Source organism: Bidens hawaiensis, unplaced genomic scaffold, assembly GCF_021521415.1.
Source record: "Bidens hawaiensis isolate Kalapana, Puna unplaced genomic scaffold, B.hawaiensis_p1.1 tig00041138_1, whole genome shotgun sequence".
NCBI classification, from domain to species: Eukaryota; Viridiplantae; Streptophyta; class Magnoliopsida; order Asterales; family Asteraceae; genus Bidens; species Bidens hawaiensis.
Window position 1 is genome coordinate 97,999 of NW_027497271.1, and position 23,869 is coordinate 121,867.

Here is a 23,869-nt window from a genome sequence, read left to right on the forward strand (position 1 = left end):
AATGTAAACAAATTTGAATTTCAGGTAGTGGATACTATTTGACTTGATTTCAGGCAATGGATGTCTGCATTATTAACTATATATGATTTTCCTTTTATAAAATATATTTAGGGATGATTTTCTTAAGAAACTTGGTGCTGGTATAGAAAAAGCTTGGTTTGATATAGGTATCGATACTAATCCTGAAGAAATACTAAGTTACCCCGGCAGATTACGGATAATCTTAGGGTCAAGTAGATGTTTCCCACGAGGGTTAGGTCCGGCAAAGATGGTTATTCTTTTGATGACCTGCAAAACAGACACCGTGAGCTCGTCACTGAGAGGGGGGGGGGGGTACCTCCTTGTGACCACCCTCCGGCGTGAGAATCAGACTAGATTGCTCTGAATATAAATGTATATTAAGAGAAATAGCTAGAGCAGATAAGATATGTGATGGTATAAGATAAGATGATGATACCGTTCCAAGGTGTTGGAGTATGTATAGCCGAAGGTAGGTTTCCAAGCAGGTACAGCCAGCTGTATAATATTCCTTTTCTACCAACCGTGGGCTACGCACGTGCCGTGCTGGTGGTTGGTGGGTAGGCAGCGGCTGATAGTGACATGGCCGGCTGTGTACTATTCCTTTTCCACCAACTGCAGGCTATGTACGTGCCACGATGAGGGTTGGTGAGTAGGCAGCGGCTGATAGTGACATTTTGTACTAGAGCGTGCTCCTCGTCGTACTGTTGTCAGTTAGCTGTCACCCTGTGATGGGCTGCTTTGGTCAGATCTTGTCTATTTTGTCAATACCTTGGCATGTATAGTACAAAAAGATCCTCCAGAAGCGTACGGACTGGCTCATTTGGGCGGGAGTATTCCCGCCTTGCTCATTCCTTCTTCAGGTGACATTACTGAATTATTGAGAGTTAGTGCCTTGTGCGTGTAGCCTTACTATTAGTGCGGGTAGCCTCCGCTGATGGCTTGTATCCGCAGCTGCGGGAACAGGCGGGGTACTTCACCATTGGGAGGCTTTTCCTGCGGGAACAGCTGGCGTATGCGCGTAAGGTCTTCATCTCTCCGAGCATGGTGGGTCCTGCAGAACCAGTTGGTCTTTGCGCAGACGTCCCTCTTCAAGGTGAGTCTTGCGGGTTCAACTGGGCTCTGCTGGGACCTACCTCTTCAAGTCCCCCAGTCCAATGTTCTTCTCATGAATTGTTAATAAGTGAGGTGAACTTTTGGACTTAAGCAAGGGTTTTTTGAAAAGGGTTTTTAGGTTTAAGGTTGTCCGTGGGGATTCTTCCCGCGGTTTCCCTAATGTCACGTGCAGAAATTCCCGACTTTTCTGCTTGATCTTTGGGTATGATGCGGGTAGGTGTGTAACCTCCTCGCAAGTCAGGAGCGTTGAGTTTCACTTGTGTAGATTCTCCACGAGGTTTTGGTAGTTTTAGACATAGTGATCAATTATGTTAAACAACCAATTCCATCTTGGAGCTTCAAACAATCTAGTTCTCAACGTTCCCGCTATGCGGGGATGTTATTTCCCTTTCCACAAGCATGGCCTAGAAGATCCTTCTTGGTTTTAATTCCCTGCAAGTGCTAAGTATGTGAAGGGTTTCGCCTTGACACTGTACCCGCACTCGTCTTATAGTTAATTGACTTCCAAGGTATTCTTCGCTTCAATTCCCTGCAGGTGCTAAGTATGTGAAGGGTTTCGCCTTGACACTGTACCCGCACTTGTCTTACGGTTTCTTGGTTACCAAGGTAAGGGGGTATATTCCCTCTTATTTTTGAATCTTTGTATCTTTTTGAATCTTTTTGACTTGCTTTATAAACGTTATATGACTTGCTCATGCATATTATAGTTTAATTTGGCACTTGTTTTGCCTCATAAACAATATATGATTCGCTCGTGCATACTTTAGTTTAACTTAGCAATTTTCCAAGTGTTTTGGATAAGTTAACCTTTCGACGCGTGGTTGTCAATAGGTTAGTGTTCAGTTTCCTCTATCATGATTGTGCGGGTAGGACCGTCACTTTCATTTAGTGGGATGACCAATCTTCACCTATAACTGACCTGCGTGAAGGTTTTCCTCATCTTTTCCTTAGAAATTTTTGCCGTTCTGTGTTTATGCGGGTTTTGCCGCCTTCTACACGCAACGACTTACTTCCCCACTTATTTATGCGGTGAATACCGGCATATCAGTGTTTTGAATAGGTTAACCTTTCGATGCGCGGTTGTCAATAGGTTAATGTTCAGTTTCCTCTATCATGGTTGTGCGAGTAGGACCGTCACTTTCATTTAGTGGGATGACCAAACTTCACCTATAACTGACCTGCGTGAAGGTTTTCCTCATCTTTTCCTTAGAAATTTTTACCGTTTTTTGTGTTTATGCGGGTTTTGCCGCCTTCCACACGCAACGACTTACTTCCCCACTTTTTTATGCGGTGAATACCGGCATATCAGTGTTTTGAATAAGTATAAAGGTAAGGCTATCAACACAATGTGATAAAGGAGAATCATTTCCATTAGAAGTGGCTCTAGGCCTTTTCTTTATAAGTTTGGAATTGATCTACATGTAACATTTGCGTAATTGAGCTCCATTCCATGTTCTTGGGATGGGGGTGCCATCGAGCCTTTCGAGCCGGTATGCGCCCTTTCCCAAAACTTCTTTGATAATGTATGGCCCTTCCCAGACCGGGGCCAGCTTTCCTGGACGTTCTTGGTTCGAAGCCTCGTTGTTACGCAGTATGTAGTCTCCGACATTGAAATTGCAGAGTTTTACCCGCGTGTTGTATTACTTTTGCATTTGTCGTTTGTAGTTCTCTTCACGCGCTGCGGCTAAGTCTCTGCGTTCTTCGGTTAGCATAAGGTCTAACCGTCTTTCCGCATCATTGTCTTCTGGCTGAATCAAGACCCTTGGTGAGGGTAAACCAATTTCGACCGGGACCATGGCTTCAGTGCCATAAGTGAGGCTGAACGGGGTTTCTCCCGTACTGGCCTTTTTCAGCGTTCTGTTTGCCAAAGGACGTGTGGAACTTCGTCCACCCAGCCGGATCTGTGTTCCAAGAGTCTTTTCTTTATGCCGTCGATGATGCTCTTATTTGCTCTTTCCACCTCACCATTACCCTGCGGGTGCGCCACTGAGGTAAAGATGTGGGTGATTTGAAGTTCCTCCAGCCACTTTTGTAGCTTCTTGTCAGCAAAGTTAGTGCCGTTATCGCTCACCAAATTCTGGGGAAGTCCAAAACGACAAATAATAAATTCCCAAATAAATTTTTTGATATGTTTTGCGGTTGTTTGGGCTAAGGGTTTTGCTTCTATCCACTTGGTGAAGTAGTCGATGGCGACCACTAGAAACTGAACGTTCCCTGCTGCTGTGGGAAATGGGCCTGTCACATCGATGGCCCACTTCTGAAATGGCCATGAAGAGGTGACTGGAACAAGTTCATTCTTCGGGCGATGCGTGTTGGGTGCGTAGAGTTGGCAAGACCTACACTTTCTGATGTATGCCAGCGCATCCGTATGCATCCCCGGCCAAAAGTATCCCGCGTTGTTTAGCTTAGCTACAACAGCGCGTGGACCTGCGTGTACTCCACAGATGCCCTCGTGCACTTCCCTTAGGAGGTAGCCAGCATTAGAGATGGTCAAAAAAACCGGTTGGGGAACCGGTTTGCCGGTTTAAACCGGAAACCGGTTTTTACGAAAACCGGTTTTTTAAAAACCGGTTTGACCGGTTTACAAACCGCCGGTTCGTATTTCGGTTACAAGTTTTAGATCAAAAACCGGTTAACGAACCGGTTAATGGAAAAACCGGTTATTATGAAAAAAACCGGTTATTAACCGGTTATTTTAAAAAAAAAACCGGTTAACCGGTTATTAACCGGTTCTAACCGGTTTCTAAACCGGTCCTAACCGGTTAGACCGGTTAGGGTTTTGACATACAAAAACCGGTTATTAACCGGTCCGGTTATTAACCGAACCGGTTTTTTTCCGGGCCAAAAAAAAACGGTCCGGTTAATAACCGAACCGGTTTTTAAAAAAAAACCGATTTGTGCACCTCTAGCCAGCATCTTGGTTGTCCACGCATCTTAGGAATGGGCCAAGAAAATTACGTCTGTAAAGGATGTCATCGATGAGTTGATAGTTCAGTGCTTTACAGCGTATTTTTCTTGCCTATGTTTTTTACTCTGGTAGGATACCCGCCGCAAGGTAATTTATTATTGGTGTCATCCACGTTTCTGTGCCGGTTTGGATGACACAGATTTCCTTGTGCGGGACTGATGGTGCTCCAAGGAGTTCAATGCGGATGTCCTTTCCCAAGTGGGTGAAGGCTAATGATGCAAGCTTGCTTAACGCATCCGCAGATTTGTTTTCGCTACGCTTGACGTGTATGACCTTACAATCGTTAAAGTCGCGCATAAGGGTTTTTGTTTGTGCGAGGTACAGGGCCATTGTGTCGTTCACGGCCGTGTACGTCCCGTTTATTTGGTTGGCTACTAACATGGAATCCACGTGGGCTTCCAAGTTTTTCACTCCCATCTTACGCGCAATTCTCAGCCCGGCCAAGAATGCTTCATACTCCGCTTCGTTATTCGTACTTGGAAAATCCAGTCGAATAGCGTAAGTGTATTCTTGGCCTGCTGGGTTGGTTAGCTTCAACCCTGCGCCTGAGCCCTCGTTGCTGGCTGCTCCATCAGTGTAGAGTCGCCAGACATCATCGATGTCCTGTGCTGGAGAGGGTTGAGCCTCCTCCTGGCACTCTTTCTCCCGCGAAGAGGGGACTTCTGCAATAAAGTCTGTCAGGACCTGGCCTTTTATGGCTGGCCTCGGCTTGTACTTTATCGCGTATTCTCCAAATTCTATTGCCCATTTGGCTAGGCGTCCTGACATTTCGGGTTTGCCTAGAACGTTTGCGAGTTTGAAGTTGGTAAGAATGGTGATTGGGTGACCTTGGAAATATCGTCTTAGCCTGCGTGAAGCCTGTACAAGTGCTAAGACTAATTTTTCCAGGGTAGAGTACCGGGTTTCTACGTCTGTTAGGACACGGCTAACATAGTAGATTGGCATCTGGATGCCTTTTCGCTCTACTAGCAGGACGGCCCCGGTTGCTCTATCTGTGGCGGAAAGGTATAGGATTAATTCCTCCCCCGCTTCTGGTGCTGTGAGCGTTGGGAGTTCGATCAAGCGTGACCGAATTTCCTGAAAAGCTGCTTCCGCTTCTGGTGTCCAGCGGAAGTGCGTTTTCTTTAAACAGTTTCTCAATGTTGACACGAATGGGAACGACCTATCCGCATGGTTTGCCAAAAAGCGGTTAAGTGCGACTAGGCGTCCATTCAGTGTCTGAGCTTGCTTGATGGTAGTAGGTGATTCCATTTTGATAATGGCTTCGACCTTTTCAGGGTTCGCTCTGAAGCCATCTTTAGTAACAATGACTCCTAAGAACTTCCCTTCTTCCATCCCAAAGGAACACTTGCTCGGGTTGAGCTTCATGTTTATCTTTCTGAGCGTGTTGAAAGTTTCTTCGATGTCTTTCAACATCGTTTCTGGGTCAGGGCTTTTGATGACCAAGTCATCCATGTAGACTTCCAAGTTCCTCCCAATTTGGGCATGAAACTCTTTGTCCATCAGGCGTTGGTATGTGGACCCGGCATTCTTAAGTCCGAATGGCATCATTTGATAACAAAATGTGCCATCGGGCGTCCGAAATGCGGTTTTGTCCTTATCGTCAACGGCCATGTGGATTTGATGGTACCCCTTATACGCATCAAGGAAGCATTTAAGGCGAAACGGTGCTAACGAATCTACCTTAAGATCAATTTCGGGTAACGGGTAACAATCTTTGGGGCATGCTTTGTTTAAGTCTTTGAAATCTATGCACATGCGCCATTGTTTGTTAGACTTCGGTACCATGACGGGATTTGCAACCCATGTTTGATATCTGCTAACGCGTACGATGCCCGCGTCAAGGAGTTCCTTGACTTGGGTTCTACACGCGTTAGCTTGTTCCGCCCCCATTACTCTGCGCTTTTGTATGACTGGCGTAAAAGCCGGGTCACACTTGAGCTTATGCTCTGCCTTACTTCGAGGTACACCAGTCATGTCAGCTGGTGTCCACGCGAAGATGTCAGCGTTTTTCTGTAGTAAGCGTTTGAGTAAGGTGCGCGTAGGATCAGTGACTGTTGGGCCAATAGTAACAGCCTGGTCAGGGTATTTGCCATTGAATGCCCATTCTTCTGGTTCGGTGATGGTTGGTTTAGCCATTTTTGGTTTGGGTTTTGATGAGACAGATGCGATGCATACCTGGGGAATACCGGTGATCATCGCTACACCCTCAGCTGTTGGCCATCCCATCATGCCGTGGATTGAAGATACCACGACATTGAATCTTGCCATCCCGTCTCTCCCGAAGAGAATGTCGTATGTGTGGTGTGGCTTCCTCATTACGACAAAGTCCACGTCTTCTGTGCGGGAGTGTTTCCCGTCTGTGAGAATGACGGGGAAAGATAGGATACCCAGGGGGGTGTTTGTGCTGCCGTCGAACCCTTCCATCGAGGCGTAGACCGTTTCCAGGCGTTCCTTGTCTTCGTCGTCTAGCTTGTCGAAGAACTGCCTGTACATAACGGTTGACGAGGCGCCGTTGTCAGCAAGAGTGCGGGAAGTGATGTAGTGCCCCAGCTGGCTTTTGATGACGATAGGGCCTTCTTTGCTGGGTCCTCCTGGCACTCGCGGGAAGCGCACCTCAGCTTCCTTCCACGCGCATGGTTCTGTCGTTCGTCTTTTTCTTCCTCTGACGTTACTATGAACCATGTGGATGCTGATGTTAACGGGCTTTCGTCCGTTGCTTTTGTATCGGTTATCATTCTCCCCTCCCTTCTTGATTGATGCCACAAGGTGTGTAAGTTTTCCATCCTTGACGAATGTTTCAACAATATCCCTCAAGGATATACACTCCTCAGTGGTGTGACCCTTTGTCCCGTGGAAGTCACAGGATTTGCTCTGATCCGCGTTATGTCGCTGCCGGACCATTGGAGCTTTTAGCCATGGGAGTTTTTCGGTGGCAAATATCTCCGTGACGCTTTTGGTGAGTGGCGTCCACCGGGGGTTTCGGCTTGATGGGTGCGTGTTATCCCTTCCGCCTACTAGAGGGCGAGAGCTGGATGAGGTGTCAAAGTTTACCCTTGACTGCCAAATACCTAGCTTCCTCCTTTTGTTTTGCCGGGCGGTCCGGACGTTGTTTTCTCTAGTCCTCTGCGTGTAGAGGTTTGTACTCTGGGGAAGATCCCTACCCAGTTGCTTCTCCGTTTCGGCAAAGCGCTTGGCCGCCGTCATGATGGCATCCCATGTGGATGGCATGCCGTCTTTACCCGTCAACGTGCGGATAAGCTCTGGGTATTCGGCGCCTTGGATGAAAGCGGCGCGAACAAGATCTTCGCTTATGGTGCCCAGACTCAGCTTTTTCGAGTTGAAGCGAGTGATGAAGTCTAGTAAAGATTCATCCTCTTCTCTAACGCAGTTGAGGATCGTCCACTGCTCTTCAGTATATTTCCTCTGTTGGCTGAAGTGTTGGCTGAACTTGTGTTGGAAGTCCGCCCAATCATAGATGTGGTGGACCGGTAAACGATCAAACCACGCCCTGGCCGCTCCAACCAGCGTAATCTGGAACATATAACACCACGTGGGTTCCGTCCAGTTGCTGACGGTTGCCCCCGCTATGAATCTGTTCAAGTGATCATCTGGGTCGGATATACCATCATAAGTGCCGATGTTGGACATCTGTTTGGCACTCTTCGGGGCGATTGCTTCCGCAATGTCCCTTGCAAACTTGGACGTTCCCGCATTTGCAACAGTTGGTCTAAAGGTTTTGGAGAAGTCACGTGGGTTTCCCCCCGCGTTCCTTGGTTTGAAGGTTTCTCCGAAATTCCTTCTTGGTTGGAAGTCCGTTTCCTTGCGCTTCCCTTTCGCCCTATGACGAGGGTTTGCGTCACTGTCGGACTCCTCCCAATCATCATCCAAGTACTCGCACTCATTGCTCATGTTGAGCTGTTGTCGAGTGTTTGCGAACTCGTCAGCCTGTTGGAGTGAACGTAAGCGTTCATCCAACTCAGCTTGGAATTCCTTCTGACGTGCTTCCGCCCACGCTTTAACTTGATCAAGTGTTTGGCGAGGGAGCCTCGTCTGTTGTCTCTCAAACTGGGTGTCGGTAAATCCCAGTGAAGGATTGTTTACTGCACTTGCCCCGGCTTGGGTAACCGGGGTAGTGTTCGTAAAAATTGTGTACTCGCCGGTGTTCCCCCCAGTAGCTGGGGTTGTGGTTACCGGGGTTTCTTGGTCACTCGTTGGCCTTGGCACCGGAGTAACCTTAACCATCTTTCCAGAGGTTTTGTAAAAACTGAGAAAATTAGTTCTAGCTTTTATGCACGGATGGCGCCAATGAAGAAACACTAAGTTACCCCGGCAGATTACGGATAATCTTAGGGTCAAGTAGATGTTTCCCACGAGGGTTAGGTCCGGCAAAGATGGTTATTCTTCTATTGACCTGCAAAACAGACACCGTGAGCTCGTCACTGAGAAGGGGGGGTACCTCCTTGTGACCACCCTCCGGCGTGAGAATCAGACTAGATTGCTCTGAATATAAATGTATATTAAGAGAAATAGCTAGAGCAGATAAGATATGTGATGGTATAAGATAGGATGATGATACCGTTCCAAGGTGTTGGAGTATTTATAGCCTAAGGTAGGTTTCCAAGCAGGTACAGCCAGCTGTATAATATTCCTTTTCTACCAACTGTGAGCTACGCACGTGCCGTGCTGGTGGTTGGTGGGTAGGTAGCGGCTGATAGTGACATGGCCGGCTGTGTACTATTCCTTTTCCACCAACTGCAGGCTACGTACGTGCCACGATGAGGGTTGGTGAGTAGGCAGCGGCTGATAGTGACATTTTGTACTAGAGCGTGCTCCTCGTCGTACTGTTGTCAGTGAGCTGTCACCCTGTGATGGGCTGCTTTGGTCAGATCTTGTCTATTTTGTCAATACCTTGGCAGGTATAGTACAAAAGATCCTCCAGAAGCGTACGGACTGGCTCATTTGGGCGGGAGTATTCCCGCCTTGCTCATTCCTTCTTCAGGTGACATTACTGAATTATTGAGAGTTAGTGCCTTGTGCGTGTAGCCTTACTATTAGTGCGGGTAGTCTCCGCTGATGGCTTGTATCCGCAGCTGCGGGAACAGGCGGGGTACTTCACCATTGGGAGGCTTTTCCTGCGGGAACAGCTGGCGTATGCGCGTAAGGTCTTCATCTCTCTGAGCATGGTGGGTCCTGCGGAACCAGTTGGTCTTTGCGCAGACGTCCCTCTTCAAGGTGAGTCTTGCGGGTTCAACTGGGCTCTGCTGGGACCTACCTCTTCAAATCCCAAGTTTCCCAATTCTAAATTTTTTTAAAATTTAAAACCAATAACAAAATACTCATTTCGATATCAATGCTATTTGCTCATCCCTAGCCCCAAATATCATGGTTCGGAATGGTTCCCGCCATCCTAATTTTATACTGTGATTTACTTTTTAATTATTTTAATATACTTTAAGTATGCATTCTTGGTGTTTTTAATGTGTATGAATGAAAGGGGAATGATGAATATGCCTCTGTGGCACATGACACCATTTTTGGGTAGGGAAAACATTTAGGTCTTAGCCGGCCACTAGCTCACTACACTACGTGTACTTTGGCAACATTTAGAATGACGGATAAGGAGGTGTTTAGGATTGCTTATTTTCATTAACTTATAACTTATAAACTTTTTAAGAAGTAATAAGGTATTTGGGATTGCTTATATTGTGAGAGAAAAAGTTTCATGAGTTACACTTTTGTAACTTATAAACTTAATGAAAAGTTATAAGAAAGTAAAATAAGGAATCCCAAACACCCCTTAAATATCATTGATTACTGTTATTTGATAGATATCAAACGGGTTTTTGACAGGTTTGAATCTAACGCAACTAAAAGTATACATTAAAGAAACTTCAAAAAGCTAAAAAAAACCATCATATTTGTTTTTACTTTTTTGACCACTATTGACAATGATGAGTCACGAGGTGGAGGGTAGGCGCGCATAGGTGATGACACTGGCTCTAGTGACGTCTAACAAGAACCAATATGTGGCGTAGGAGGCGGTGCAAATGGTGATGGCTGGGGCACTGGTAAGGCCTGTAACCACCAATAGGTGGTAAAGAAAGTATATGCTTCCACCCATTCTAAACCGTTCTTCAATTATACCTTTAGTTTTCAAACAAACCAGTAATGGCACAGCCTAATTTCAACCACAAATTATATTAAAGTTAAGTTGTTTGGTCCATTAGGTCAGGTATAATAGTTGCCAAATAGCATATGATCATTTACAAAACTATATGGGTTGCCTTTTCCATCTTCCATTCATATCCAACACCAAAATATGAAATCCACCTGCAATACACAATGATTTCTTTAATTTACATATTCTGTTATTTGTAAGGGGAAAAAAGGCATTCATAGCTTGTATATCATTTATGATCTCACATGTGTTTCCAAGTGTAGAACCAAAAACTAGCTACAATTGTCGGTTGGATCGGGTCGGGTCAAGGGCAACAATTAAGAGCCACATTTTTAAGCATGTCAAACTTACGACTTAAAATAACAGATAACATGGTTAAAAATAAAAGTTTGATCATTGTTTACCTGCCAATAGAGATTGCATTTTTACAACTTGCAGACACTAAATTGATCCTCGTTCTTCTTCTCTTCTATAGCCAGCCTTTGCATGAGCCCTTGTATATGATTACGAAATACCAAATATAAATCTTTTAGCTGTTTAGACTTTCTGTATTCTTCTGTTCCTAACCGCACAACGTTCAGCTCATTCTGTGTACTGTAGTTCTGGGATCAGGAGGTCAAAGATCAACAATTTATTAAGAGAAACTACTGTAACTGAAATAGAGATACAAATGGTCCATAGGCCCAAACTTGCCCAAAACCATTCTTGTAACCCAATTCGATTTAAGAGAGAACACATTTACCTTATACTTAGGCTGCAAACTCTGCAGGCTTGTGTTGAATGTTCCACTTCTAAGATTTTCTTCCGCTATTATCCATGGCCTACAACGAATAAAATAACTTCATTTAATAAACCTAAAGGACCACAATAATATATACAAAAAACTCTTAACAATTAATGTCAACTTCCATAATAGCCTTAATAAATTCGAATCATAAACTGAATTATACAACACTACTGTTAAATTGCTTACCTTCCGGAGAAAGAAGTGATTAAGTGATTTGGATCGTTTACAAAGTCAAAAATTCTCTTCAACTTTGTGCTACTATCCACCATGATAAACAAACTTGGAAAAACACATGTTTGTGCAGTGATTGAAGTATGCTCGCGTATGAACTCCTTCATTAACAATGGGCATAGATCTTTATCCACGTTTTCCAATAAAATATAATGATGACGGTCAATCATTTCCGCACCTCTCATATATTTATCCTTGATCACTTAATTCATGGCAGAATCTTTCCATCCCTATCAATGAAAAACACAAATTAAAAACAAGTTCTGAAGTCATTATCATCTAAAACGATCTTTTGTTAAATTACAAAACCTGCAGAGGATTCGACAAGAGAACCAATTCCAATACTGTCAAGCACCTATAAATCCACAACCAATTACAGATTAACACCAGAAATCACAAACTAAGAAAACTGAAAAACTTGCCTGCGACTGAACAGAGGTCCCTTTGAGTTTTTGTTTGACAAGGTCTGTGAATTCAGAAACTTTGGGATGAATATCACCATCTATTATGAAACATATGTCCTCAATCGATGCCGCTGTTATAGTCCCCTCACCAGGTCCATGCTGCCAGCATAGTAGATAAGAGCATACACACTTGTCAGGTGTATGCTCTTTATACTGCACCTATTATTATGAACAAAAGTGGAAGAATACCGATTACTTAAATCAATGTCGTAAAATTTGCGACTAGTCACCAATATATCGGTGATTAATCGCTAATCAGTATGCAATAGATTCACCTAATCGGACCAAGAAATCAGTGGTCAGTCAAAGTTGGCACATATCGGGCCAAATCATTTAAATTGGTCAAAATCTTTGAAGCATTGTAAAATTACACTTGTTAATTTTGAAAATTTACATATAAAATTCCAAGGCGATTAATATCTATTAATGTTTAGTCTGTACCTTTTTTTAGCACGCAAAAAAAAGATAACATTAGTTCAAACTTACACCAACTTGACCAATCTAACGGTCTCTTTTTCGACCTATTACCTCCTAGCGAGTTCTACAACACAGGGTGGGCTACTGAAGTCTAAATTTGGGTAGCAGATATTAATTAGTTCCTATTATATTCTCTAATAAATTAAGTTATGTAAAACACTGTTCTATTATTGGATGAACATAGAGTGGATTCCCGTGGTCTAAATTTGGGACACTTATGAGAATTATTATTATTATTATTATTATTATTATTATATTTTTAAAAAGCCCTAAAATGAAGAGAAGATAAGATATACACAGCATCAACAACGGCGTCAAAATATCGAGCATCTTCCTGGCGTCTGTATAATGCGTTGACGGTAACGCCTTCAGTGAGTCTAGAACACTCATTATCCTCCACCGGCTTAGATATTGGACGGAACTTGCGGATGAGTTGTTCGATCTCACCGTGAGTGTTGAAATCGGTGACGGTGAAAACCTCGTCGAAGTAGGTCTGAAGGAAGTCCTTGAACTTGACACGGAACTGGTTTCCGTGTTCGAGAACTACGGCGCAGGTGTACCACGCATCGTCTGCATTGCACCGGAATTCGAGATCGTAGTTCACGCCGGAAACCGCCATTGATGGTTCAAGGTGGCGTCGTTTGGTTTGGTTTGGTTTGGTTTGGTTTAGAACATGCAGTCGTATTGGGATCAGTTATAATACATTAGGTATGCGAGCTTTATAAACGTCGATTTAATTTTTACGTGATGGCAAAATCGTAAATAACCTAAATCTAATTCGACGATCTAATTCATTAATTGATTCATCGAGCGTCCATCCGTCAATATAATTCAATCATCGATCCATATCAAACTAATCTACAAAATGACATCAAACTAAATTGAGTTATCTAAACCTAAAAATGTTCGTTACCTGCGAATAAACTTCTAACACAATTGGTCAATTTTTTTTTACAATTAAACAAATGATTGCCGTTTGTTCTTCATTTTTTCGCCTAATCATACAAATTTGAGCCTTCAATTTTACAGTTGCAACTTATTTTGGATGTTAAACAAAACTGAAGACATTGTACATTTAAACGTTCTAATAAAAACGAACACTTTTAAACGTTCAACCACGTTCAAAACCAAAACTTTAGAAGTTCTAACAAAAAGGTTTAGAAATTCTAAAACAAGGTTTAGAAGTTCAAGCTAAATTCACACCCTTTAAACGTTCAAGGTTAACCTTTAAACATACAGGCAAAATAACTTAAAAGTTTAGGCAAAAAACTTTAAACGTTCAAGCCAAATTCTCATCTTTAAACGTTCAGCCACGTTCAGGCTTAAAACTTTAAACGGCCAGTTAAAACCCATCACTCAATACTCAAAATTGATCAATTGAAACTTCAAATTGATGATTAATTGGACCAATTTCAAAGTTTAATTGATCAATTAGTTCAATAATTTCAATTTCAATTGGTCAATTTTATCAACTGACCTGTGAACAAGTCGTGACGGGGGAAGATAGTGACGGTGGACGGAATCATTGGATGGTGGACGGTGGACAGAATCGTTGGATGGTGACGGATTGCTGAACGATTATAGTGAAGGTGGACGGAATCGATGGGAGCAATGGTGGACGAAGACCGGCTCGTCGTCGTTGTTGCTCGATACTCTGATCGGAGAACCCCAGATCGCTAACTGTAAGCAAACGTTCCATAGCCTCGCGTACAAAATGTACGATAATCAATTTTTGTATCTTATCCTTTATATATATATATATATATCACACAACAATAACAATATTTTCTCAAACCTCGACGGCGACAAAAACCCGTCATCCCGCCCCTCTTATCGCCCAGAGGACAGTGTTCTCGCCCTCGTCGCCCATATACGTAGTCCATTATGCATAGCCTTATGTACCTGTAACTTGTGTTAAAAAAAATAAACAATGCCCGTTTATTTAATTGAAATATTTTGCGTGACAACTCACAAGAATCCAAAATCCAAACCAACAAACTCTCATGTTATTGTTAGACCTCTCAATTTTAGAACTGAAACTGAACCGATATAGAATTCGGTTTTCAATTTCAGTTTATTAAATTTGAAATCGGTTTGATTCGGTTTTCACTTTTGACTGGAATAGTATACAAAGCAAGGAAACCAAAATTCGGATGAACACACCTACATGATATCCAAGCTTTCTTTGTACACGACTATTCTTATCATGATTTTTTTTACTACTTTTACAAATATCACATGTTCTAAAATACTAAAAAACAACTTAACGTATAAAGATTAAACAACTGGCTAACAAAACAATTAACCCGGAATTTAGCATTCTAAACAACTTATTAGAAAAACGGATTGAGTAAAAACTAGCAAGCAAACACATTAATCCTGTCGTTACAATATATGCAATAACCAGAAACCGAAAACATATTCAAGCGTCAACGAATCTTGATCCTAACTACAACACAATAAAAGAAAAGGAAAAGGAAAATGATGCAATTTCGGAAGCGATCAATGGCTCGAGAGACTCATGATTAATCAAAGACGATAAAATCGAACCAAAGGTTCAAGAACAAAGTTCTTATAATTCAAATTCAATATAAAAAAAAACAAGAAACCCTAACAACTATATTTATAAATAAATAAACAGTTGGGCCGGGCCGACAATGGACCGGATCCCCATCAGAAAAGACACGGGTTTTTAGCCATATAACATTTGCAAATCATCCTTAAATTTGGCCTTGAGTTGTTCTCTCTTTAACTTGAGAGCAGCAGTTACTAATCCTGATTCAGGAGTCCATGGTTCAGGCATCAGCTTTATCTTTGCAGGTAGCTCAAACTTGTCCAACTTTGCATCTTTCCCTGACTGCATTATAAATTTGTTTACATACAAAAAAGGACTCGATCAATCACTAAAAAAAAAGTGAGAGGCTAAACCGATTTCAGTGAAAGTGGATAAGAGTTTTCTAAGAATGTAAATGAACCGAGCCACTCACAAGCTACTCGAGAACAGCTCGCTAAAAGCTCGGATCAATCTGAGCTTAAACGAGGTTGAACCTAAAAATAAGCCCGTTAAATAGAGGAGCCCTAGCTTCATATACTAAACTCTGCTAGGCTCGCAAGCTTAAATGAAGCTTAAATGAGACTGTTATTTTTATATATATAGTAACTTGTATTTGATAAGTAAATAATATATTATATGTATAAAAGTATAACTATAAGTGTATATAAAAATAACTTTATATGCAAATAAGATTAATAAATGGTACGAGATCAAGCTTGAAAATTTTCTATCGAGCTGAACTCAAGCTTTGAATATAGAGCTAGAAACGAGTTTAACTCGAGCCTGAGCTCTGTTAAGCTAAACGAGCAAAACTCGAGCTTAGGAAAGCTTGTGTCGTAGTAAAATCTTTTTCTAACAGGACTAGTTTGGCAACTTAGCTGGTAAAAAAGATGACATGGCAAGCCTTATTAGAAAATGGGTTAGTTTGGTAATTACTATTTTAAAATTGACTAGTATGGTACTTTTGTGATAACCATGTCATCAGGAAAACTCACACATAAGCAACAAACTAGTCATCACATGATCAGGTTACCAAATTAACCCATTTTTCAAAATAGAGGAAAGGATAACAGTTGTTGGCTGTATCAACTATTCGTTCAGCAATGGACACAAAAAACACTAAACAAGTGGGCATTATGACACGCAAGGTTAAAAATGCAACTTCAAACAAACCTTGGCAAGAGATTGCTGAACCTCAGAGACAGTTTCTTTTTTACCACACAAGTCAGCATAATCTTTGTAAGTAATACCCGCACTTTGGGCCCACTGCTCAAGAACTTGACGTGCAGGGACTACTAGCGCAACACAGTAACTGTGGAAGGGGTCTGCATGCAACATTACATTTTCTACATACTTGCTAGATGCAAGTGCTGCCTCAACCTATAATAAAGCACATTAATAATAATAATAATAATAATAATAATAATAATAATAATAATATAATAATAAGTTTAAACATACCTTCCCTAAGGAAATGTACTCTCCATGTTGGAGTTTTACAATATCCTTTTTTCTATCAATTATTTCTAGGCATCCATCGGGGTGAAACCTACCAATGTCCCCAGTGTAGAACCAACGCATACCACTTTCATCAACCTGCAAACAAAATGTCAACATGAAAAATAAAACTTATGATTCAAAGTCAGCATGAATAATGTAATGAAAATCATGAAATACAAACCTTGAAAACCTCATTAGTTTTTTCCTCATTGTTGAAGTAACCAGCAGTTACACTATAGCCACCGACTACAACCTCGCCACGTGGCATTGGCTTGTCAGATGTTAAGTACCCGCCTTCATCCCATGAAACAAGCTGCAATCAGATTAAAAAAAAAAAGCAATAATTTAAAAGAAGCTGTAATCGTATAAAAAGTTTTATTGATTTTTTTAATTATTATACCTTAATATAGACACAAGGAAGAGGTGGACCAACACGGCCAACAGAATTATCATCTGCCTCAGAGAAAGCAGCTCCAGCACAGGTTTCGGTCAACCCATAACCTTGACCAATTGGAGCCCTAAAAAGTAATTAGTTTTTCAAGATAACTATAGTTATTATTCCAATTGAGGAATTAATAAGTTTGTCTTGTAAACAAACCACACGTTCAGTTAAGAGTTCATGAAGCGTTCGGCGGGAAGCCGGGAAGTTCATTTATGTTCTTTTATTTAATAAACAAACAATCATTAACAAAAAATTCCGTTCATTTGGTTTAAACGAACAAACACGAACACATGCCTCGTTCATTCATTTAAATTAATTTATGTTAGTTCATTTATGTTCATTAGTATACGTTTGTTTTAGTTTGTTCTTTACGTTTATTAATATATTCATTTAAAATTTTTTGACCCATTACAACTTAGTCAAGTTTTAACAACTTTCTAGGTCCAACACATTATTCTTCATGTTAAATTTAACTGGTTTTAGCTCATTTATTTTCGTTCATCTGTGTTCAGTTTGTTGGTTCGTGAACCGTTCGTTTATACTGCTAACGAACGAAAATAAACGAGCGTGAACATGTTCATTATCTTAATGAACAAACAAAAACAAGAAACCCATTATTTTAATCATTCGTGTTCTACCGTTTGTTCGGTCAAAGTTAAACAAACGAACATGAACATGATCTGTTCATTCACAAGCCTAATTAAGTTTTACTTAATTAATTAATTTGTACAGAAAAAATTTAACAAATTTTATTAAATAATGTAGAAACTATAGATATGACTAGCCTTTATATATGATATAAGAAAATCAATTTAAAACTCATTTCATTCATAGAGTTCATTACTAGACACTAATTCTAAAAACTGTCAGTTTAGATAACAAATAAATATTTACCCCACACAGACGTTAATAAATCGTTGTGTATCAGGAGCTAAAGGAGCACCGCCACATAGCATAAAACGAATTTTCCCACCAAGAACAGATTTTATTTTCTTAAAAACAACAGCATCCCATAATAACTTCTCTAATCCCCATGCCCCTAACCAACTTCCATCAATTGCTAGCAACCGTCTTTTGTAGGCAGCATTGAAAAGTTTAGTGGTCAAACCTCCTTTTTCCTCAACCTAAAAGATTGAAATTATATAAAACACTAGTAAAGTGAGAATATAATTTACTTTATATTACGTACCTTTTTTACTACTCCGTCTCGAACGCGATCTAGAATAGCGGGAACCGCTGCCATTAAAGTTGGTTTTAAAGCCGAAGCATCTCCCATAGTTCCTTTTTTAATTTTATTTGAAGTGTCGGTCAAAGTCAATGCTGACCCGTAACCGATTGAACTACCTGCAGTTATCATCACAGTCTGCACACCAACACATTTCGTTAAAATAATTAAAAAACAATTACGAGTGGTATACATAATAGGACAAAAGACACAAAATAAGAAAAACTTTGAATATTTTTCATGATTTTAGAATCCAGGTTACATTTTATTATCAGTCTTAGCCCCAAGTGACCTGATCAAACAGTAACAGATCACTTTTTGCTGATTTTTTAAAAACTGCTGACACGGCATCTTATAATATATATATTATAAAGTCCAAAACGTATCATTTTTCAAACTTGAGGACAAATTCTTCTTTTTTTAGTTTCTTTTTTCAACATAAGCCTTTTTATATGTTGCCATATCAGCATTTTACTAGTAAAAAGAAGTAAAATGAGATTGGTTGACAAAATCAGTGATGAACTGTAAGTTGATTTATATTTTGCGCTAAGCATGTAACGAACCAAACATTCAGCGGACCATTCGGTGGGAAGTTCAGTTATTTAGTAAACAAACGTTCATGAACAGAACTTTTGTTCATTAGTTAAATGAACGAACATGAAGACATGTATGAACACATGTACTGTAACTCTTGTTTGTTCATTAGTCTACTTTTAATAACTTTTTAGGAACAAGAAATTGTTGTTCACCTTTACTTTTAATTGGTTTTGGCTAAGTTAGGTCCGTTCATCTATAATTATCTATGTTCAGTTATGTTTGTTCGTTTATGTTTGTAAATGATAACAAACGAACATGAACAATAAAACTTCGTCCATTTAATAATTCGTGCTCGATCTTTTGATTGGTTAAAGTTAATCAGACGAACACGGTTTCATTTTCTTGCATCTTATCATATATAATAAGAATTTATCCATAATTTTACCTCCGCGGCCAATTCAAATATATGAGCCAATGGTAAATATGCCAAGTAGACATCATTTGGCCCAATTCCTGGGATAACAGTCATAACAGCAGCAGCAGTTGCTACTACATTCCCATGAGTCATCATCACCCCCTAGAAAATCAACACAGCATATAAGGTAATCAATTATCAAACCCTTTTATTTTATCACTACTCACATAATATTAACTTGTAAGTTCTTAACAACCATGTAAGACATAAGGGCACAATCAAACCTTTGGTAAACCCGTGCTGCCACTTGTATACATAATGACTGCAACATCTTTCTTAATAGGTAGTCTAGCATTAACTGGATTATTCTGTCCCGTTTTCTCAACTTCAGAAAATGAAGAAATTTTCCAATCACCAATATTACTCAAAGCTTCAGTGTTATCACTTTCAAAGTAAATAACATTTTTCACAGTTTCCAGACTCGAAGCAACAGTAGCCACTTTTTTCAGTAGCTTGGCATCACAGATCAAGGTCGTTACTTTCGTCTGCAAAAAAATATTATTATTATTCCATCAAAAGAATTCACAATAGATGCAGTGAAACCAAAAATGTGTTCCCACCTCGTTAAGCGAGTGAATTAGTGCATCATCACCCAAAGATGCATATATGGTCACTACAGTAATATTCTGACGAAAACACCCCTGAAACCATGGTTCACTTGTAATTAATATTCATATATACAAAATTATAACAATAATTCATCATTTACCTCAAATGCAATTAACCATTCTGCACGTGTATCAGAAAAAATAGCTATTCGAGTTTCAGGGTCATGACCAAGATGAATAAGTCCAGATGCAAAGTTGCAAACACGCTCAAAGACTTGGCCAAATGTCTGCCATTGATAATCACCAAGCTCTAGTTTCTCAAACTTTCTCCCATCACTACCACTAACAAAGCTTCTATCTATCAGTTTTCTGGTTCCAAGAAACCGAAGCTGTGAATGTTTCTTACAAGATTGTTCAAACAGTGCAGCCATGGTTGTAGCCCCTTCCCATGGGACATCAACTAACTTCTTTGATCTGACATTTCGCATAGCAAAACCTGGTTCACCACCAACTTCAACTGGAACACCTCTTTGTTTCACCTTCTTCTTCCCCATGAACATTGAAGAAAGAACCAATGGTACCGCAATGGCTACAAGAACTGCAATTACAGCACCATAAGATCTGTCTTCCATGAAGGTGGACAAAGAACCCTCAACATCAATCTGCTCAACTCCCTCCGAATCAGCCATTATATGCAATCCAAATCGTCAAAACCGTATTACCACTACAAATAAACCAATAGTTGTAGATTTCAGATCATGATCCAAAGTTCCAAACAACTTATACGTATGAAAGTTGAAAAGTAAATGAAACAGAGAATCTATATGCCCTCAATAACAGATAAAACTGTAATCAACTAATATTACAGAATAAGAACCATACATCCATCATGATTTCAGACAATAACCCAAGAAAACTACAGGCATTCATTAACGGCAAGAACTGCTACCTCAAAACGTGCAGAATCAACTCATACAAGAAGTAAATACAAATTTAGAAAACATTTAGGCATGTGATCTATCAAGCATCATCACAATCACATACCCAGAGTTCTAGCAACCACAACCATTCATCTATAATATGAAAAATCAACGAATATTATATGTATGAAAGTTGAAAAGCAAACACAATAGAGAAACTATATGCATTCAAGTAACAGAATGATCTGCTAATAAACTTATATTACGAAATCAACAAGTGCAGAATCAACTGATATGAGAAGTAAATATATAATAAGCAATTAGTAAACAATTAGGTCGGTGATCCACCACACATCATCACAATCACAGGCCAAGGGTTCCGAAACCACAAACACTCATCTACGAACCTGAATAATAAATTTCGTAACAATATCAATGGAAACATGAGCTGAATGATCAGCTGCATGCGTAAACCTTACGCAATACGCTTGAGAATGATAAAATCAGTCGGTGATCAATATAAACCCTAGGAAATTAGGTCTACGGATCATAATACACAAGCTAATCATAACAGATTTACAGAAGAATAAGATCAACACAAGTTGTAATCATTATGAACAGAATCAGTCAAATCGAGATAGAAATAAATAATAATTAGAATTAGAGCAAATTGGGAACAGACCTTTCGAGGAGAATGAAATTGTTATTTCCGGTGAGTTACTATTTCTGGGCAGAGAAAACCATGGAATTGGAATATATATATATATATATATATATATATATATATTGCTTGGAAATGGATTAAGGTATAAATAGAAGTTGTTTAATATCACCGGTAAGACAGTGTGTGTCTGATCCTTTCGAGAAACTTGCCTCTTATTTATTACGGAGTATTACTTTTTATGTATATGTTTAATTAATTAATAATTTAATATTTAGTATAAACGTTCCGTGTACTGGGTTGAAGACTTGAAGTTAGATGCTTCGTGTACGCACAGTGTATCATCAATACTATTAAGAAATTGTATTGTATATTGAATTAAATAGAAGTAGAAATAAATGTTTGATTTTATGACATACTTTTTATAAAATAGATAAAAGTTATTTATGTTTAGAAATCTAATCTATTATGTACCAATCTCGTACAACTCCCATGTCACAGATCATGGGTTTCCATGCTATTTAATTAACTAAAGTAGTTGTTTGTTTAATGTTAGTAGTGGGTAGTTGTTAAGTAGTGAGCGGTTACTATGTAAGGTTATTTATAGCTTGTTAACATTTGTTTTGATTAGGAATGAAAATATGAATTAATATTATGGTTATCTCTCTAAATTTCTAATCTGGATTCTCGTCTATTTTCTTTGGCCAACGATTAATTGTTGGAACCACATCATAATCATTCTAAATAAACTTAAGCATGAAATTTGTTTTGTGTATAGTCAATTTCATTTTATTAAAAAGTTATTACCGTACCATTGTTCATCAAACCAAGTGATTGAAGTGAGTTACCAAAAGACTTTAATTTAAAAAATATTGATCTTGAGTTCAAATCTCGTATGTGTTAATAAAACAAATTTAAGTTGGACCAGACGGTTTTCTCATATGTGATGAGTTTTATTCTGACGGTGAAATAAAAATGATACTAAATCACAGTGATATAAATGACTATTAAAAAGTAATTATTACCATGTTGTTTTAGTTATCTTTTCATCTTGAGCTAACTGCTCCAAGTTTTTAAATGTGATAATCTGAAAGTTTTTAATCTATTTTACTTAATTTTTTAAATATTAAATTAAATATGTTGTAATCTGACATGCATGATGCATGGCCCAAGTGGCACTATTGCCTGCAAGCGCACTCTATAGCATATCGTGGAACTCACTCATTGCTTCGGGTGGTGGACTTTTCTTTTTCCCCTTTTTTTAATAAAAAATAGTATATCGTGAAAAGGATATTTAAAAATAGAGAAGATAACGAAAAGTAACGGGTTTGTGATTAAAATTTTACTTGGGAACTGCCATCCATAAAAATCAATTAAATAAGATATATTTACAAGAGAATAAGAAGATATGCAAGTGAACCCATAAGAGCAGACGTGTTGATGAATTTACATATTGTGGGTTAATAGTTTAACCGAACATGATTCATATATTTATTTCATATTATAAGCATCAATCATAACATGCTCATGCTTAAAATCACCACTCTATGTCACCAAAACCTGCCCAGTTTAAGTATACGTCACCTACTTGTCTAGTCTCTCATCATCACCATGTGTCGCCGAAACTAAATGATGAGGAGGCAGAAATTAAACCTATGTCATATAAACACACTAAGGGTATGTTTGGTTGGAGGTAATAGAATGAAGGGGGAATGGAATGGGAGAAGGAATGAAATGAACAAGGGAATGAAATGGATCATTACCATTCATTTGTCTTGTTTGGTTAACCTATGAGAATGAAATGAATCATTAGTTAATGTTATTTGGTATCCAAAAAAATTATAGGAATGAAATATAAATAATAAAAACACTTTTTTCTCAGAGTAGGTTATTTTACAAAAAAAAATGGTGGTGGTGACGGTGGTGGTAGTGGCGGTCAAGCGTCAAGGGCGGTGGTTATGGTGGCGGTGGTGGTGGGAGGGGTGGCGGTGGTCAAGCGATGGTAGCATTGATAGTGATGGTGATGGTATGGTGGTGGCGACAGCGGTTGAGGTCAGGTGATGGTGGTGGTGGTCAAGCGATGGTAGCATTGGTAGTGATGGCGATGGCAGGGTGGTGGCGATGGTGGTTGAGGTCAGGTGGTGGTGGCGGTGATAGTCAGGCGGCGACGGTGACAATGGTTGCGGTGGTTACGGTGGAAACGGTAGTGGTGGTTACGATGACAATGGTGGCAGCGGCGTGGTGGCGGTGGTAGCGTTAGTGGTAAGGTGGTGGTGGTGGTGACGATGGTGGTGGTGGTGGCGTCGGAGGTGGTGGCGGAGGAGGTGGTGGATACGGGCGAAGGTGGCGGCAGGTGGTGGTGGCTATGGTAGTGGTGGTGGTTGATGTTGTTAGGTGGTGATGTTGTTAAGAAAGTATGGTGAATGAGGATGGAATGAAAAAAAAGAAGGGGGGTGGGAATGAATGATTTTGATGGAAAGAGATTCCATGTGTAATGGATGATTCCATTCCATTAAGCAACCAAACACCATATTTTTCATTCCCAAGCAATGAATCATTTCATTCCCTCTATGATTACTACATGTCAAACGCTACCCAAGTTTTTTCTTTATCACTGCACCACCAGCTCGTTGATCATTGACAAGGATATTATATATGGGAAAATTCCCATAATAGCCCATTTAAATAATGTGTTTCCAAAATTATCCTTAACAATTCAAGTTTATAACTTTCTCCCTTTGTTATCTCGTCGCCGACGACATGAT

At 39.9% G+C, this 23,869-nt stretch overlaps 2 protein-coding genes across 2 annotated transcripts; both read right to left on the minus strand.

The window, feature by feature from the left end:
• Window positions 1-11,634: 11,634 nt before the first annotated feature.
• Window positions 11,635-12,927, minus strand: LOC143592666 (protein SAWADEE HOMEODOMAIN HOMOLOG 2-like). The gene is made up of 2 exons (XM_077072536.1): window positions 12,541-12,927; window positions 11,635-11,924 (listed from the first exon to the last, which is right to left on the minus strand). Exons 1-2 carry the CDS (start codon window positions 12,859-12,861, stop codon window positions 11,682-11,684), a joined length of 564 nt encoding a protein of 187 aa, XP_076928651.1. The 5' UTR covers window positions 12,862-12,927; the 3' UTR covers window positions 11,635-11,681.
• Window positions 12,928-14,607: 1,680 nt separating this feature from the next.
• On the minus strand, window positions 14,608-21,326 carry LOC143592663 (long chain acyl-CoA synthetase 8-like). The gene is made up of 14 exons (XM_077072533.1): window positions 21,223-21,326; window positions 21,126-21,190; window positions 19,685-20,247; window positions 19,536-19,616; window positions 19,200-19,460; window positions 18,946-19,077; window positions 17,928-18,101; window positions 17,633-17,862; window positions 16,697-16,814; window positions 16,478-16,609; window positions 16,258-16,392; window positions 15,970-16,176; window positions 14,922-15,099; window positions 14,608-14,714 (listed from the first exon to the last, which is right to left on the minus strand). The coding sequence occupies exons 3-13, from the start codon at window positions 20,210-20,212 to the stop codon at window positions 14,935-14,937; spliced, it is 2,163 nt and encodes a 720-aa protein (XP_076928648.1). The 5' UTR covers window positions 20,213-20,247; window positions 21,126-21,190; window positions 21,223-21,326; the 3' UTR covers window positions 14,608-14,714; window positions 14,922-14,934.
• Between the last annotated feature and the right edge of the window lie 2,543 nt (window positions 21,327-23,869).

Bases quoted from the DNA above. Each gene is read 5' to 3' on its own strand.
- LOC143592663 (XM_077072533.1), bottom strand. From the start codon at position 20,212: ATGGCTGATTCGGAGGGAGTTGAGCAGATTGATGTTGAGGGTTCTTTG. The intron at 19,617-19,684 runs GTAAATGATGAA...CCATGGTTTCAG, and splicing joins AATGGTTAATTGCATTTGAG to GGGTGTTTTCGTCAGAATAT. The intron at 15,100-15,969 runs GTTTGTTTGAAG...TTTATAATGCAG, and splicing joins TTCAGCAATCTCTTGCCAAG to TCAGGGAAAGATGCAAAGTT.
- LOC143592666 (XM_077072536.1), bottom strand. From the start codon at position 12,861: ATGGCGGTTTCCGGCGTGAACTACGATCTCGAATTCCGGTGCAATGCA. The intron at 11,925-12,540 runs GTGTATATCTTA...TCATAATAATAG, and splicing joins TTGACGCCGTTGTTGATGCT to GTGCAGTATAAAGAGCATAC.